The following is a 16366-nucleotide window of genomic DNA, read 5'->3' as shown; positions in this document are numbered from 1 at the left end:
AGCTAACACGTTTGGAGTTGACGCACTCTATGACAGTGGATGTCATGGCCCTGTTCGTACCATTGGACTGACACTTTACTATCGCACTCGTCGTACAGACTTGCATAGTTTTGGCGGGAAATGGAGAATGTTCTGGTGGTGGAATGCAGGCATCGAGTGGTCGGTCTGTGAAACCCAACACGCAAAGGATGTACTAGAAAAACCGTATGGAAAATGTTCTAGTACAGAGTCATTTTGTTTTCAAAGGCTTCCAGCATGGCTTGAAGAAGACTCCACGACAATGTTGGCAAAAGACTCCTCCCTGAACGTTTACAAATGGCGTTTTAACTCATCTAATCCGACCTCTAAGGCAGCGTGGAAAGCGTTCCATGATCACAAGGAAACATCGCTCGGCGCCGCTCTGAATCAAGAACCTTGGAATCCCGACGTATTGCAAGGCAAACCTCCCATTGTTGATCAGGATTCCTTCAGCTATTTCAACCGAAGTGGTGTCAAATCGGTTCTACTGGATGACAACAACTGCGATTGCCTCTCCACCATTCAGCTTGGAGCAACTATCTGCAGTAATACCTTTGATCCAAATGCTCGAGGTGTGGACCTCCTCCATGATCCAGTTTGTAATCTTCCGAGCCCCGACAATGGACTCGCTCTCTACTTTCAAGTTCCTGATCAACGTTTAACATTTGAAGGATACGGATACAAGTGGACAGCTTTTTGGTGGTGGCCAAAAGACGCACAGTGGCCAACTAAAGTGACAGATGTGTTGGAGAAATCTTATGGACAATGCCAGGAATTCGATGTTTACTGTTTTGGGAGGCTTCCCACCAAGGCTGATGAAGACAGAACCAAACTGCTTGCTATTGACACTGAAGGAAACGTTTACCTCTGGAGGTTCTCATCTGGAAATCCAACCGCACACGCGGCTTGGAAAGCATTCCATGACCACAAAGAAACGCCTTTCAACTCTATAAAGAACAGCAGAGCTTGGAATCCTCAAGTCTTAAGGGGAACTGCACCAAAAGTTGACCAAGACTCCTTCATGTACCGACCACAAGCAGGAGTGAAGTCTCTTCTCCTTGACGATGACAACTGTGATTGCCTTTCTTCACTAAGCTTAGGCCACGGTATGTGTGCTAACGATTTTTCGACAGGATATGGTCCTGCGAACCGATTTGGCGCGGATGCATTGTTCGATTCTCACTGCAACACCCCACGTCCGAGCGTTGGTCTGGCCTTGTATTTTTCCATAGCAAAACCGGTAAGAATAGGTATTATTGACCGAAAAGTGACTCACAAAGTACGAGCCAAGAGTATCCCCTTGTTTAAAAATAATTGTTCATTTTTAATTAATACATTTTAGCTCACGCAACAACTACTTGCACTTTTAAATACAAACCCTATACCACCACAATCAATCAATCCGTCAATCAATTGATCGATCAATCGATTGATCGATCGATGTGGTGTGTATATCAGTAACTACGTCGTTGCTCTCGCACAAATTATTTGTTAGAGATGATGAATACAATAGCAGACGTGGCTGGAACCAGTTTCACTAGGAGTCCATCTGGAGCGTGCAACTTCCATACAGCGTCTGTGAAACGGCGTTTTCACAAGTAGGTTTATTTTTAGACTAGCCCTTCCCGCGAATTAGGTCAAAAAACAAAGGCAGTTCCGGTTCGGTGACCCTATGACGTCAGCTTAATTTCTTGTAATTGGTCATCGGGCTCCTGTGGGAGTCTCATTAGCGGGAAATTCAATCTAAAAATAACCTTACTTGTGAAAACGCCCTTGCACGAAAATAGGTAAGTTGCACGCTCCGGGTGATGGGCTCCTGGTTTCACCGCTTTTAGAGACCTTCTTATTTGATAGGTTATAACTACTATACTGTATCACGTAACAGCAATGTTATGGTACCATATGAAGCGCAAATTATTGCTTAACGAAATGCGCCCAATATCGTGCCGTCATAGTTACCATAGCAACATGAAAGCTATTTCGTCTTTGCTTGCTTTTATCTCAAAAATGAACTAGGTGACCCCCATTTTTTATTGTACAATGGTAATTAGCAACTTGAGATAGAACTATCAGCAAAGTTTTAAAAAATTCTTGGGAGCCAATTCAGGGCTACCTTAAATTTTTTGAAAAGGTAGCTCTGAATTGGCTCCTAAGAGTTTTTTAAAACTTTGCTGATAGTTCTATCTCAAATTGCTAATTACTATTCTACAATAAAAAATGGGGTCACCGAGTTCATTTTTGAGAAATAAGCAAGTAAAAACGAAAAATAGGGTGTTTTTGAAGAGCTTTCATGTTGCCATGGTAACCTATTATGTCATAATATTGGGCGCATTTTGTTATGCAATAATGGTGTTTGATATGGTACCATAACATTGCTGTTACGTGATACAGTGTTGTAGTGACAGCCCTTCTAATAAAAAGGTCCTTAAAAGTAGTGAAACTCATTCCAGCCACCACTGCCCCACTTTATGAAACAGTCACCCAATTTAAATGCATTTCACAAAAATTTGGAGTCTATTAATCTTTTAAATTTAAGGACTAGTTGTTTATGTAATTATTGCCAATCGTAAATTGTTTTTAATGTTTATGTGACAATTTTAGGCTTGATATATTTACAACTAAATATTATCTAGTTTATTATTGTTAGATAACAATTGTTTATAATTTTATGTATGTAACTCTTACTTTAAATTTTGATATTTTAGTTGTGGTTACTTTTATTTTTTAGTTCTGCTTTTGTCATGCGTTTTATACATGAGCCTCTGGCTCGGATACTGAGGGCAACCTCAATCCCACGCTATGACTTTAATAAATTGATTGATTGATTGATTTATGACCTGAGCAATCCTTTCACTTTTAGGTAACGCATCAATTGGCGTTGTGCAAACAGGGTGGAAACTGGATCGCATTCTGGTGGTGGACCGCTCATGCAATCTGGCCTGTTAAGGAGACTGACGTATTGGAATATCCCTATGGCTACTGCAACTCGTACAGCGAGTATTGCTTTGGTCAGCTTCCTTCCTGGGCCAATGAAGACCGCACAGAAATGCTTGCTATCGACACTGCAGGAAACCAATACGTCTGGAAGTTCAGTTCTAGCAATGCTGTCGCACATGCGGCCTGGCTGGCTTTTCATGACCATATTATCACGCCGGAGGGTAGGGTCGTCCGCAGCTCCGATGAATGGCAACCTGAGGTTCTTAAAGGAACTCCACCCATAAAGAAACAAACCTCGTTTATGTACCGAAAACAAAACGGTGTTAAGTCCATTTTGATGGATGATGACAACTGCGATTGCCTTACCACACTGAATATTGGCCACGGTATGTGTAACGGCGGCCACAGCACCAGCTACGGTCCTGCAAACCAGTTTGGAGTGGACGCCTTGTATGATCCACACTGTAACGTTCCTCGACCGGAAGTTGGTCTGACGCTGTATTTCCGTGTAAAGTAGTTTGCTCAAATTGAAGCTGACTCGATTTAGGCCTCCAGTTGCAAAACAAGTAACAAAATAGGTTTATTACATTTGTGAAACCTTGTAACTGGGAAAAGAACATTAAAGCACTGCTTGATGTTATATCGTTCCTCTAATCAATAGCTTTTCAACTCTACCTGATGTGTTACCCATGACAACGGTTACTAGATCAAACACACCAGAACAATTTTATTGCCCTTTTTTTCAAAGCGAATACAAGTACGAAGTTGTCGTACTTGGAAGAGGTTCCATTGATTTCCCTCTGTAGCGAGATGGAAAGGAAACCTCTGCTCGGATCTCCTCGATGTTCTGTGACGCATGGGTGAGGCTAAATGGCGTGGGTGAGTGGGTCGTGGGCCGTGGGTCGTGGGTCGTAGGTGTTGGGTGGTGGGTTAGGTTTGTTTGAAGATAAAAAAAAAAAAGATATATATTAGCTCCCTCAGTGCTCGGTCCAATTGCAATTACCCGCTCACGAATTATTATCCCCGAACACCTTTTATGGAACTTTGAACAAAGGAAAACTGTCTTCCATTAACTATAAACATTTTTCCTTCTGGTCCGGCAAACAATTTCGGTAACCTTTAACGAAAGTGTTCGAAAGTATATGCTTAACATTGGCGTGCGCGTTTGCCGAGAATGAATGCATTAATTAAAACGAGAAAACTTTATTGAACTCGCTTGTTTGTTCTGGAACTCACACTAATGGAATAACGGAACTCACGTTATCCAAAAACTTCGATATAACGATCTACTGCTTTTTGTCAGCATTTCAAGTAAAAGAAAAGAACAACTGATCAACGTTTGGGAAACACGAAAAAGCTGTGTCATGGCTGCAACCGAACTTTTGAGTCATTTTCTAGCAAACATCTCATGGGATTTTTGTCTTCATATTTGGTCATGATTTATTGATTTCATGAAAGATAAGGATCAGCCGTCATGCATCCGCCTCGTAGCGACCGTAAAAAAAGAAAAAAATCACTTTGTTTACCCTCGGATTTCAGAGTAGCTAGTAGCTAATATCTCCGCGCATTGAACATATACAATTGTTAAGAATCCCAACTGGCGGGAGGCAAACCAGTTGGCTATTTTACAAGTGCGCCAGGAAATTGAACCAGGGACTACCTGAAACAAGTAAATAATAAAACGTGAACCACTGACAGAATGTTAACGTAACATCTTTGGTATAATCCCTTCAGAGTCACTCGGTGTACACGCTAGAAAGAGATCACGGACAAAACCGCTTTTGCGAGAGGGCATTTGAAACAGCATATAAGTATGTATACATGGCGTGTATACATGGAGGATCTCCGACCCACGACCCTCCCACCCACGCCGATTAGACACTCGTGACGCATTCGTGACATGACGTCAAAGCCACGTCACTTCCATTCTTCTGCCATTGGGCATGCGTCAAAATTCAAACTGGATTTAAAGGGTTTTAAACCGGTTAAGAGTTGAATTATTCGTCCAAAGTTCTGGACGACATCGAGAGATATCAGTGTAGAGGAAATCAAGCAAACCTCCCAAGCAGGGTAGTGCAAAATGGTTTTAAAAAGGAAAACTAATTATCACTGAGATTGGAACAACTTCAAAAGGAGGATGAGGAGAATTCGGAAATGGGATATCAAATCCAGACATTTTAACCGTTATTACCATAATTTACTCAAAATGACACGGCAAACACTAAAACGTTGAAACCCCAGTAAAAAACCACTGGAAACATAGGAATTGCGAAAACTGGAAGCCTAGTTAATGTGCATTATGGCTATCTTTTGCACCTTCACCCTAAGGGCGCGTTCGATTGACCCTATTCCGGAATAAGAATACGCGGAGTGATGATTAAAACGGTATGTTTGGCGCGTTTCGAAGCAGCAAGGATAATAAAAATATGTTTAAAATAGCATTTTAGCGGATGTTTGAAAATTTTTATATGAATCTCCGTAAAAACGAAGGATTTCTAACTTATATTCCATGTATTCTTATTCCGGAATACGGTCAATCGAACGCACCCTAAATTACGTAAAGCAGAGTCTTTTTGCCGATTCTGTCAGTCAACACCGAAAATAACGACCTCTGCCCAGCTTCAAAATACGAACAGTCACAGTCAAGATCCATTTTTTATAACCGAAGGAAATTACTTTTTCCTACTTTGTGCGCCCGCGCATAAGTAGACCATCACTCTCGCGGCTTCTTGGGACAGAAATAAACGAATGGTGGGCAATAACCACACTGCGCATGCGCTGAAAAGTCATACGTGAGTTCCGTTTTCCACATCGATCTCCCCAGTCGCGCGCAGCCTATCGTACAGTTCGTCCCAGGCCGACGCGCTGCTAGTCATTTCAGAGGAAGTCCCAGTGCTTATCAAGCTATTCCTACTTGCTGCGTTTTTCTTTTTCGATGCATTCCTCTCTTTAGAGTGTTCACTCAGCCATTCGTCGAGATCCCCCACTGTTTTAATTCCTTTCATGCTCGACGATGCTGATCTGTCTCCTTCCTTCTCACTTCTGACAAAGAACCAACCAGAAGAATTAAAACAGTTGGAGCTACTATATTACTGGTTCGCGGGTCTACTGTCAAAGACACATGTTAATACGTGGCAAGCAAATCTACGCAAAGGGAAAAGTGTTCCCACCACTACGGCATCCACGCTCCCCACAAGAATACACCATGGGATCCCCGCTCCCCACAAGAATACACCAAGGGATCCCCGCTTCCCAGAAGAATACACCTAGGGATATCCCAGTTGGTCACCTATTCAGGTACTAATCCGGCGAATAAGGACTTCACTAAAGTGAATAGAAAGGAAACCGGTGTCTTCTGGTGGTTTGGAATCTCGCCACGTAGGCTTTTGTCAGACTTATACTTAACCGTCCTGTTTCATCGCCCATTGTATCATATTATAAAAACAAATGGTTCAAACATCTGCGTGCATTGACTTGCACGTGATCAGGACATGCATGCGTCTTGAAAGCGCGGCAAATTTGTGAGCGCGTCCAACGCGACTTTCAATCAAATTCGGAAGTCTGAGTAACTTTCAAGGTTTTTTCAAGTCATGGCCGCCACAAAACGCTTTCAAGTACGAAGTGAGGAAAAAATACAGCAACTGATGCGAGAAAAAAATTTAAACTATTGAAGGTAATTGTTACTCATTTGTATTTGAGATATTTGATCTATAAACTAGTGAGGATTATCCTCGTATTTAGTTTGGTTCATTTTCAGTTGTGGGGCATAAAAAAGCTTCGCCTCGGGAACATTGAGGGTCTCACTGTTCTCTTCCCTTGGGACCAGTCATTAAGTGCTCATTGACGTCTGGCAAATTTTTTGTTACCCAGTCAACTTCACTTTCTCTACTTTCGTCTACACTTTCTTTTCTTTTTTTTGCTTTTACTGCAAATTTGGACTGCGTGTAAAAGGAAAAGGAAAACGAAGCACTAATTGGGGACACTGTAAACTGAAATCAACAATTAACGCAAATCAAATCAAACGTTGGTTTTTGTACCCGGAGAAAAAGCTCTCGATGCAGAGTAGAGAACCAACAAACTCAACTCACATATGGCGCCGAGTCCAGGAATCGAACCCGGGCCACATTGGTGGAAGGCGAGAGCTCTCTGCACCACAGGGATGGCGTAATATGGTGTAATATTTAGACTAAATTTATAGTATGTCGATATGAGTGCGTCAAAGAAAGGCACAAAAACCTCCTTCAAAAAGCACTTTACAAATATTATCTTGTTCAGTATTCTCGGTTTTCACATGACGTCACGACCGCCATGTTGGTGCCCTAAACAAAGAAAAGGCGGCCATGTTGGTGCCCCGACCAAATCCTCCGGGAATTTAAATCTATTGTTATGCAAACGCTTCCTTTTGTTTTCGTTGAAAAACATGGCTGTTGATCACGTGAGTGAAAACCAGCAATTAGTCTGTCTTGATCGCATTTTGTTAGTGTGTGTGTGTCTTGCGTGCGTGGTGTGAGTACTTTGAGTTGTTCCGTGACGTGTGTTATTTTATATTAAAGAGCTACTGTTGAATTATTCGTATTTCAAGGGCCCTAATTAGTCTCATGATGTTCCTTTCTCCATTCTATATTCTTTTCTCGTCTGGAACAAACTATCATAGTTCATCATAACTCAGGAACCGCAGGTTAAAGCATCAAGAACCAATTTTTAAATTGTCATTGGCCGTATTTATACCAGAGGACGTCTGAGACGTCCAGACGCATTAAACGTCTGGCCGTAAGTGCGACTAATATAAATACGGGACGCACTTAACTTCGACGGCTAGAAATCAAATTCACAATTTTCTTCAAAAGATACTGAGATTTAATCACCAAAGAGACCGTGTGCACTTCATTGCTAAGTGCGTCCCAGTTTAGTGCGTCTCGTCTTTATACTAGACGGCTTAGACGTCTCAGACGCACTTAACTTGAGACGTTTAATTCGTCTGACGTTTAATGCGTCCACCTTACTTCCCGTATTTATACTAGTCGTCTAAGATGTCTTAGACGTCTGAGACGTCTTAGACGTCCTCTAGTCTAAATACGGCCATTCAGCAATGTCAACAGTTCATGAGTTTATCAACTAATGGACCAAAGCTAGTGCGAATGCATTTGGGCAGCTTGCGTGCAAAGGAGGGAGAAAGAAAGGCGATATTTTTCTATTTTCTGGGGCGCTTGTGCACGAAAGTCGTGTTAAGGGGAAGCGGGGATGGCGCAGTGGTGAGAGCACGCGACTCACACCAAAGTTTCTCAGGTTCCGGCGATTCCCAGACTTGCTGGCACATGTGAATTGAGTTTGTTGGTTTTCTACTCTGCTTCGAGAGGTTTTTCTCCGAGTATTCCAGTTTTCCCCTCCTCAAAAACCAACCTACGATTTGATATGAGTTGATTTGATTTCATTTCATTTCTGTAGTGTCCCCTGTTAGAGACTCAGCCCTAGATACAGTAGACACTTAAATGAAGTTTATTATTGACCGATTTCAAAAATGGCCGCCAACAAATTATTCTTTTGTCTTTGTGTTACTTAGCCTAACTAGCCTCGGTCACACGTGTAAAATTAAAAGAATTTGGGCTGTAAAACGAGGCTAGGTAGGCTAATTAACACAAAGACAAAAGAATAATTTGTTGGCGGCCATTTTTACATTCGGTCAATAACAATGTTAATTTATTTTTCAAGCTTCAACACCGGTACTGTTTCCTCAAATTCAGCCTGTGTGTTGTTCTGATACTTAGCAAGCCTGAATTGAACAAACGAAAATGATAACGAAAAAAAATTAAACGTGAACTTGCCATTTAAGCTTTTCAACGTTTCTGTTCATGTCGTGTTTTAGATCGTTAAGGGCCTCCACAGCCGAGGCAAGTTTCCACAGACGAGGCAAGTTATCAATAACTTGTTGTCGAAAACAAAATTTTAGTATCGATGAAAAAATATCAGCGGCGAGTGTGAATCAAGTTATCAACTACAAATAGAGAAAAATCAAGCGACCGAAATTAAAGTAGTACTCCTTTTCAAAAGGAAAACTATTTTAGTTGTCGATGACAAACACGGCCGTTTTGTTATCGACAACTCCTTCCTCCCGTGCGTGTGCAAATTATCAATTATTTTTTTTCGGAAGTGAAGATTTGACGCAATTCCCAACATTAACAGTTGTCAATTCAATTAAGATATCGACTGGAAAAAGTCGTCGACAACAACGTCTGTGGAAGCCGTTCCTCGCTAATAAGATGTTCTCTCTCTGTATGGAAAGCAAACAAAAGACACTTACCGATTGTTCAAATTATGGGACATATTAACGTGATTTGAATTGACAAAAGGACTTTGGCATGTGCAGCTCGATAACGCTTCCTGAAGCTCGTGCACTCTTCGCCGATATCTGTCCTCCAATTTCTGATAAGCATTAGCGACTTTTCTTTGCTCTTCGTACTTTTGTTTCAGCTCTCTTTTCTCCGCTTCGTATTTGGCGATCAATTCTTTATTCTCGGCTTTTAAGTTTTCTATACATTTAACGTAGTACTCCTCCGTGTTCTGCCGATTGAGACCTCTTGGTTCGGTCTTCGTGTCCACGTCGTGAATCATCGTCTGTTCGAATAGCTCTAACGCTTTGCTCGCACCTACACGATTGCGCTCGGGTTTGTCAATGTGTTTTTGCTGTCCAGAGATGTTACCTGAGGTATCACTTGAATGTATTTCGGGAGAAGCCGGGTCGGGTGGATACAAATTCCATAAAGCAAGTCTGGTTTCATACATTTCTCTCGCCGACTGTGACCTTGAAAGCGGAGAGCTGTCTGTGAAGTTGTCTTTACTAAGGCTGCTTCTTGACGATTCATCAATGGCTGGATTAACTGGAGACACCTGGGCTACTGGCACTGCTTTTGAAATGACGTAGGGCTTCGGGGGGTTGTATGTTCGGTTTGACACTGGAACGCTCCATGTTCGAACCTCCGGTTTATGAAAAACAGAGTTTGATGACTGGGTACTGATGGATTCAACTGGTTTTACAGGTTGGTCAGAAGATGCAATGCCATTCCTACTGAACGCATCACTCCTTGGAAGCTCATCATTACGTTTTGAGGGACGCTCTCGGTCATGATCGGACTCCGGCCGAGGTTGTGCGATTCGTTCCGATCGTACGAAAGTTAATGAATTGCTATCGCGTTCAAATACGTCATCGCTGAGGCCATCCTCTTGAAAGGCCTTTCTCGTGACCACTTCTGCGTGAAAATCATACTCTTTCCGATGGTTTAACATGTCAACAGTCTCCCTATGTTCAATACCATGATCATCTCCCTCTCCCTCAGCCAAACTATAACATGCATGACTCACCACTACAGTTTCCTCTTTTACAACCTGACGAGTTGGTGTCTCCTCAGCCTTAGCGCTTACAATCCCGATTGCCGTGTGCCGCTTCGGCTTTTGTTCGGCCTTCTCCTTGGTAACACGATCGATTTGCTGACGGAAACCGACGACGCCAATGGTACGATGCCTCTTGGATTTGATGGGAACTTTTTCCCGCACTTCCGAGGTTGCAGTATCCTTTTTGGTGACCTCAACTACTTTTATAGGAGCTCTCTCGACAGATTTTAAATTTGTGAGTTCAAACAGCGTAGAAACTGGTCCACCGGTATCAGCAACATTGCTCATCACTCCGGGTGGTTTGTGGCTAGTTTGACTGGATCCACCCCACCCTACATCCTCTTGAAGATCGCAAGGCGATGTCTGCGGACTTTGTGGATTCCTCACCTTGACTTCGCTCGGGGGGCGTTTGAGGTAGATCTGCGCGTGCGCCGTTGCTTTAGCACTCTGTGCATGTTTGGCAATTTTATTTTCGTGTATCTTAATGAGTTCCTGAAGACTCAACCGATGCGATGCGACAACATCAGGATCTGGGTTTCCGTCAACAGCTTTCAATTGTTCCTGTGCGTCTAATTTGTATTTAATGTCAGATGATCTCAACTGAACGTCAGCTTCACTTCTGCTCACATTTGCCTCGAATTTTGTTTCAACAACTGATAAATCCTCTACAATAGTTTGAGGGTAGGGTGGTTTTGGAGGTGCGCAGTCACAATCGTCCCCTTCCTCCCCTCCCACAGTATGATCTGTTGGACTATGTACATAAGCTGACTTTGACCACGTTTGGGCTTTTGCTCTCTTGCGATCTCGCGCGTTCATTTCGTAAAATTCATGAAACGATTCAGAGAAGAAATCTTGATTATCCCCGTTGAATCTTTTCGCTAAATCTTTTACAGAATGGCTTGTTTCTTCGTTCTTTAGTTCACGAGTCCTCTCACTTCGACTCGATTGTGGGTGTGAAGAGGACACTTGAGTATGTGCTACATTCTTGAAAACCTGAGTTGTGGAATTTGTGACGCTGTGATTATGAGTTCGGTTTGCAGCAACTGAAGTGGTGTGGTGACTGGAAGAGCAAGGAGTTGCCTGGACATAAACATGATTTCGTGACCAATGTGGCTGGGCCTGAACACGAATTCTTGAAGTCTGATTGGCTTGTGTTTCCGAGATAAGCGTCAGGTTTCCGGTCGAGGAATCCTCGGAAATCTCCGGCGGATTATTCAGGAAAACTGCTTTGTGCGCAGTTTGCCCGTGACCTTTATCAGAAGAGCTGGAAAATACAGTCCCAGACCTCCACTGTCCCTTTACCGCGTGGTGGGTTAGAGAGTTGGTGGACTGTTGCCAAGAGGCGCTGGATGAGCTTAAACTTGATTGACTGTATCGTCTGAGTACTAGGGAACCGTAAGGTGACCTTCCGGTCATATCATAAGCAGAATACACTCCATGATGATCCTCACCTTCATCTGCTGATGAACCAACATGTGAGCTGTAGCTTGATGACAGCGACCTCGAGGACTCAAAGTGTCGATGCCTTCTGTCTCTGAAGGCATTGCCCCTAAGAAATTCATTGCCATGATCAAAGCTGTTTTTCTCTTTATCACGATCCATGGAAATTTCATGGATACTTTGAGGTCTGTCTTTGTGTTTTCTGTCTGTGACTTGTGAACCATACCAACTCTGTGGACGCATTTGTTTTGTATTTTCTCTGGATTCTGGCTTTCTGTGGAATTCAGGACTGCCTTCCCTGCTATCATAGAACGGTACTCCTCTCACAAGTCTAGTGGCAAGATAAGAGCAATTACATTAGATTTTTTTTTTTCACACGTTTTTCCAAATTATCAATAGCCTGCATGCCGCTGACTCTGAAGAAATGGAGCAGGGTATGTGTGGTTGTGTGTTTGAGGGGATGGGACACTTCACTAATCCTCTCCCACGCACATGTCCCACTCTATCACTTTAGTGCCTGTCACTTAGGCTCTGATGAGGGGCTAACTTAAGCTCAAAATGTCACCTTTCAAATTCTCTACAGTGGTCAATAATTATTTACCATATCAAGTTAGTTGTCCTATTGCCTGTCTCCTAGCAACTAGTTTCCACAATACACCTTAAACATCCATAGTTTCATTAATTTTGATTATAGATAGTTTGCACGATAACAAAGCCATAACAGCTACAATAAGCGACAAAAATAGTTGAGACACTGAACTGGGAAAACAACAATTGGGGAAAAATCAACTTAATGTTACATTTTCCTCTTGCAGTCCCCCCTCTTCCCCCTCCTCCCCACTTCAATGTTGGTAACGGAAAAAGGAAGAGTTGGCGATAAGAAAACAACATTGTTTTGGGGGGGAGGGGGTTAAATGGAAAGACTTTGGGGAAGGGATTTGTCCACGATTCCTTAAAAGGGAAAGTGTTTCAACCCTTTTGGCACTTATTGTAGCTACAAGAACATTTTACAAACATTGAATCTGATTAGATATAAAGCACCAGTTTGACATGCTTAATTAACAAAAATTCATGCACAAATAAACGTATTTCATCAAGTTCATCTTGAAATACACGGACACAGTTCACTAAGGTCTTTAGGGACTCCTTCATGTTTTCAAGGATGCTCTAATTAATTGAGAAGCATATCTTATGACCCTGAAATATCAGCTTTCATCCCTAGTATTTACAGTGCATTCGTGTATGTATGTCGAAGACTTAAGGACGGTGTCTAGTATTGCAATTGCGAATATGTTCTGCGTATCTCGAGATACTCGGATTTCCTATGGCTCGTGCTTATTAATACAGGGATATTTTTGCGCGGTTCAAAACTACATGTATGCGGAGAAAGCAAAACTTAGCAAGTGATCTTGGTATCCAAAAAGAAAATTGGGGGTAACCACACATTTTTCAGAGATAATTAAGCTTCAATTTGGAAAATAATAGACCGAATGCATAAAAAATGCCAAATGTATTCTTTTGTTTATGTGCTAATTAGACTCACTAGCCTCGCTCTCAAGCAACATTTCTTTTGTATTTTGTCCATGCAAACGAGGCTAGTGAATCTAGTTAGCACATAAACAAAAGGACATTTTTTTGCCCGCCATTTATGCATTCGGTCTATGCCATACATTGCTTTGTATTTTAAAGCTTTTTACAAATATTGTTGATTAATTACCTTCGAAAAATGTGTGGTAACCTGCAATTTTCTTTTTGAATTTCAATAACACTTGTGAAGATCTGCTTTTCCCGCATATAAAGTAAACCACGCAAACATACCTTGGAATTAGTAGGCACTGTCCTTAATATGAATTTGTCAGTCAATAAAGATAATTTAAGTTAGGTTATCTAGGATCAATGCCGATAATTTCACTATTTGTGTTCGACAAGCATAAAGTCTCTGGTCAACTGAAAAAAAGAAATACATCAACAAAATAGCAACTGTTTCATTAAAGGTGAGGTTGGGCCTGGTTTCAATAGAGTTAAACCAACTTTTGTCACCTTCAAAATGAATCTTAATTAGGCTTGCGATCATAATAATTATGTCTTTAATTACTTCAATATGTAAGGGAAAAAGTAGCTGAATAAAGCTTAAATACTAAATGCAGTGTATTTAGCTTAATAAAACTCACTAACAATTCATGATGGGAAAACAAAAGAAATGTTTTATTAATCAATATCTACATGTATATCTTATACAGATTTCTCGTAATTTACATAAACGTTTCTTTCGATTTTCCCTCTTAAAATGTCTTGAATTGTACAATGAGTCATTAACACTTTAAAAATGCTGATGTTTAATAAGTCATATACAATATGAATTGCAAGTAAGATCTGTATCACATTTAAAAACTATCAGCTTCGCCTTGAGTTTTGTAAATGTGATACAGATCTGCCACTCATATTGTATACATGTATATTACTTACTCAACTCCAAAGGTAATGGTGCCTGTTTATCTGATATGTACAAATTTCTCCTGGTTTACTGCTTACACAATGTTTCAAGTTTTCAATATTTTTTCCTTTAAATACCTTGGACAACAAAAACGTCAGTTAACTTGTACACTGAATGCTAATGATGACGAATGAGTAGCTTACAATATTCAAGTCAGTGTTGTCTAAGATCTTTTTTTACTCTTAGCTTCATCTCAAGTAATGTTTGTAAATGTAGTGATTCTCATACTGCAAACTATACTTACCCTAACAGATAGGCCATTTTGTATCACAATGAGTAAAACGATGAAAGGAAGCTACAGCTAAATTTAAATCATGTTCATGCTAAGTAAAGTTTTGTACCTAAGAGCTAGTGCCAAAACATGACTCTGGAAATTCCTTAGGGGGATAAATGTACCTCAAAATCCAATTTCAACCATAAGAGTGAGATCCAATTGCACAATAGATAGAATAAACTTCAGAATTTAGGAAATGCCTTTGCTATAAACGGATTAAAATGTATAATCATAGTGATTGAATTTCCAGATGAAAATAATAATTAGGGTACTGTTCTTCTTTTAAACGTCAAATGAACTTTACAACTTTTATGCACATTGTTAACAACATTATTGTTGCAAGCTTGAGCATGTTGTGCTATTTGTTTGTTGATTCATAAACAATGCATTGTTCACTGTCCCTAAAAGGAGTGATTACACAAGCTTGGTATTTTTAGAGGAAGTTAATTGACTAGACGACAAGTGTCTTTAGTCTTGATATATCCAGGGAAATAACTTTAATGGGGCAGCATAACATAACCATTAAAGCTGGGTTAATTCAACAGCAAGCAACTTCAAAGCTAATGAAATTTGTGTGTAAGAGGCTCAAATATAGTTATGGGGTAATTGTGTGGTGAGGGACTATTAGCCTACCGTAAAATTTGGACATCAAATTTTGAATAAGATTGGTTATGCTATCATGTTTTGTTCTCTGTTTGTTGAATCATAAATACTAAGTCATACTAGCCATTGTGGTTAAAAAGTATTGTATTTTAAGTGCAGGTTCGATGACGAGACATCAAGGGTTTCAAGTAGTGATATACGATTCTTTGGGGGAGCTGGCTAAGATAAAATCTATGCAACTGCACAACAAAGTCGGCAAAGACAAGTTCTTTGATGGCTAGAAACGAGAGGGTCAAGACCCTGTGTCTCTAAGGTGATTTTGTGGCGACGAAATAAACCTTCATTGTATAAATACTGTCAGAATGATTCATAACGTCACGAAGACGATACATGCAATGTACTTGTCGATTCACCGAATGACAGAAATCTTTTCGGAAATAATGTTGAAAAGTCTGTTTTGAGTGAATGGTCGTTGCCCAAAATAAATTAGCTACGGTTGTATATTAGCATTTAACAGTTTCTAATGTAAGCTTATGTACGTTCCGCTGACAACAGCTGGACATCTTAATTAATTTAGGTAAGCTTCTGTCCCTGACTCTTTGGAGATAAGAAACCCGATAAGACGACAGGCATAAAAACTATTGATAGCACAATTATTGAATTGACAATTACTGTTGATTTAGGAAACAAAATTAGTGATCTGTGTTGTTAATGCATGATCGAGTTTATGGCTAGCTATAAATAGCTTGCTAAATGAAAGAAAAACTTGTTCTTACCCATTTTCGTGGAGTTCTTGGTGATTTCCTTTTTCCATGTGAACCGACTTATAATGGTCGCGAGGCCTTTCTCTTCTGCGGCTACGACCAGCCGAGTCATTATAATGCAAGCCCCTCGATCGCTTATTCACCGATCGTTCCAAACGAGCTGTCAGTCTCGAAGAGGCTTCCTGGTTTCTCTCTATAATTTCGTTCGAGAACAACTGCTCCTTCGAGGACAAAGAACTTGGCCTCTGAACAATCACTTCAAGTGACATTTAAATGATGTTAACACGGATACGTATTACGCATCTAAAGGACGCCAGCAATGCCGAAAACAAGGATTACTTGGCCTCAATATCGGTGCAATATTTGAATGTGGTTTCCGATGATAACTTTCCAAACATTCTTGTAATTCTTTTACTAGCTTAGCAGCCTGGTGATAATTTAGCCTAACGA

General features: G+C 40.9%; 2 protein-coding genes across 3 annotated transcripts in view; one reads left to right on the top strand and one right to left on the bottom strand.

Annotated features, from left to right (window-relative positions):
• The window catches only part of LOC137982203 (uncharacterized), a 7148-nt gene extending 3442 nt beyond the window's left edge, over positions 1–3706 (top strand). Inside the window, exons 2-3 of the mRNA XM_068829272.1 lie at positions 1–1258; positions 2879–3706. The exon at positions 1–1258 is cut by the window's left edge and continues 1105 nt beyond it. Coding sequence (XP_068685373.1) covers positions 1–1258; positions 2879–3472 — 1852 coding nt within the window. The 3' untranslated portion in view covers positions 3473–3706. The remainder of the gene's footprint in view (positions 1259–2878) is intronic.
• Positions 3707–3897: 191 nt separating this feature from the next.
• LOC137982202 (uncharacterized) lies at positions 3898–16301 on the bottom strand. Of its 2 annotated transcripts, none has more exons than XM_068829270.1 (3): positions 14520–14656; positions 9254–12112; positions 3898–5997 (listed from the first exon to the last, which is right to left on the bottom strand). In XM_068829270.1, exons 1-3 carry the CDS (start codon positions 14534–14536, stop codon positions 5742–5744), a joined length of 3132 nt encoding a protein of 1043 aa, XP_068685371.1. In that variant the 5' UTR covers positions 14537–14656; the 3' UTR covers positions 3898–5741. The 2 variants fall into 2 exon arrangements, with proteins under 2 accessions (XP_068685371.1, XP_068685370.1); XM_068829269.1 differs by lacking the exon at positions 14520–14656 and adding an exon at positions 15929–16301 and having other exon boundaries at positions 3902–5997.
• Between the last annotated feature and the right edge of the window lie 65 nt (positions 16302–16366).

Source organism: Montipora foliosa, chromosome 13 (genome assembly GCF_036669935.1).
Source record: "Montipora foliosa isolate CH-2021 chromosome 13, ASM3666993v2, whole genome shotgun sequence".
Lineage (NCBI taxonomy): Eukaryota > Metazoa > Cnidaria > Anthozoa > Scleractinia > Acroporidae > Montipora > Montipora foliosa.
The sequence above is the reverse complement of the archived record's forward strand: the minus strand, read 5'-3'. Positions and strand labels throughout refer to the sequence as shown.

Excerpts from the sequence above, each read along its gene's own strand:
- LOC137982202 (XM_068829269.1), bottom strand. The coding sequence starts at position 16,185 with ATGTCACTTGAAGTGATTGTTCAGAGGCCAAGTTCTTTGTCCTCGAAG. Across the intron at positions 12,113-15,928 it reads CAAGAACTCCACGAAAATGG|ACTTGTGAGAGGAGTACCGT; the intron begins GTAAGAACAAGT and ends TCTTGCCACTAG. Across the intron at positions 5,998-9,253 it reads TCCCATAATTTGAACAATCG|AAGTGAGAAGGAAGGAGACA; the intron begins GTAAGTGTCTTT and ends GTTCTTTGTCAG.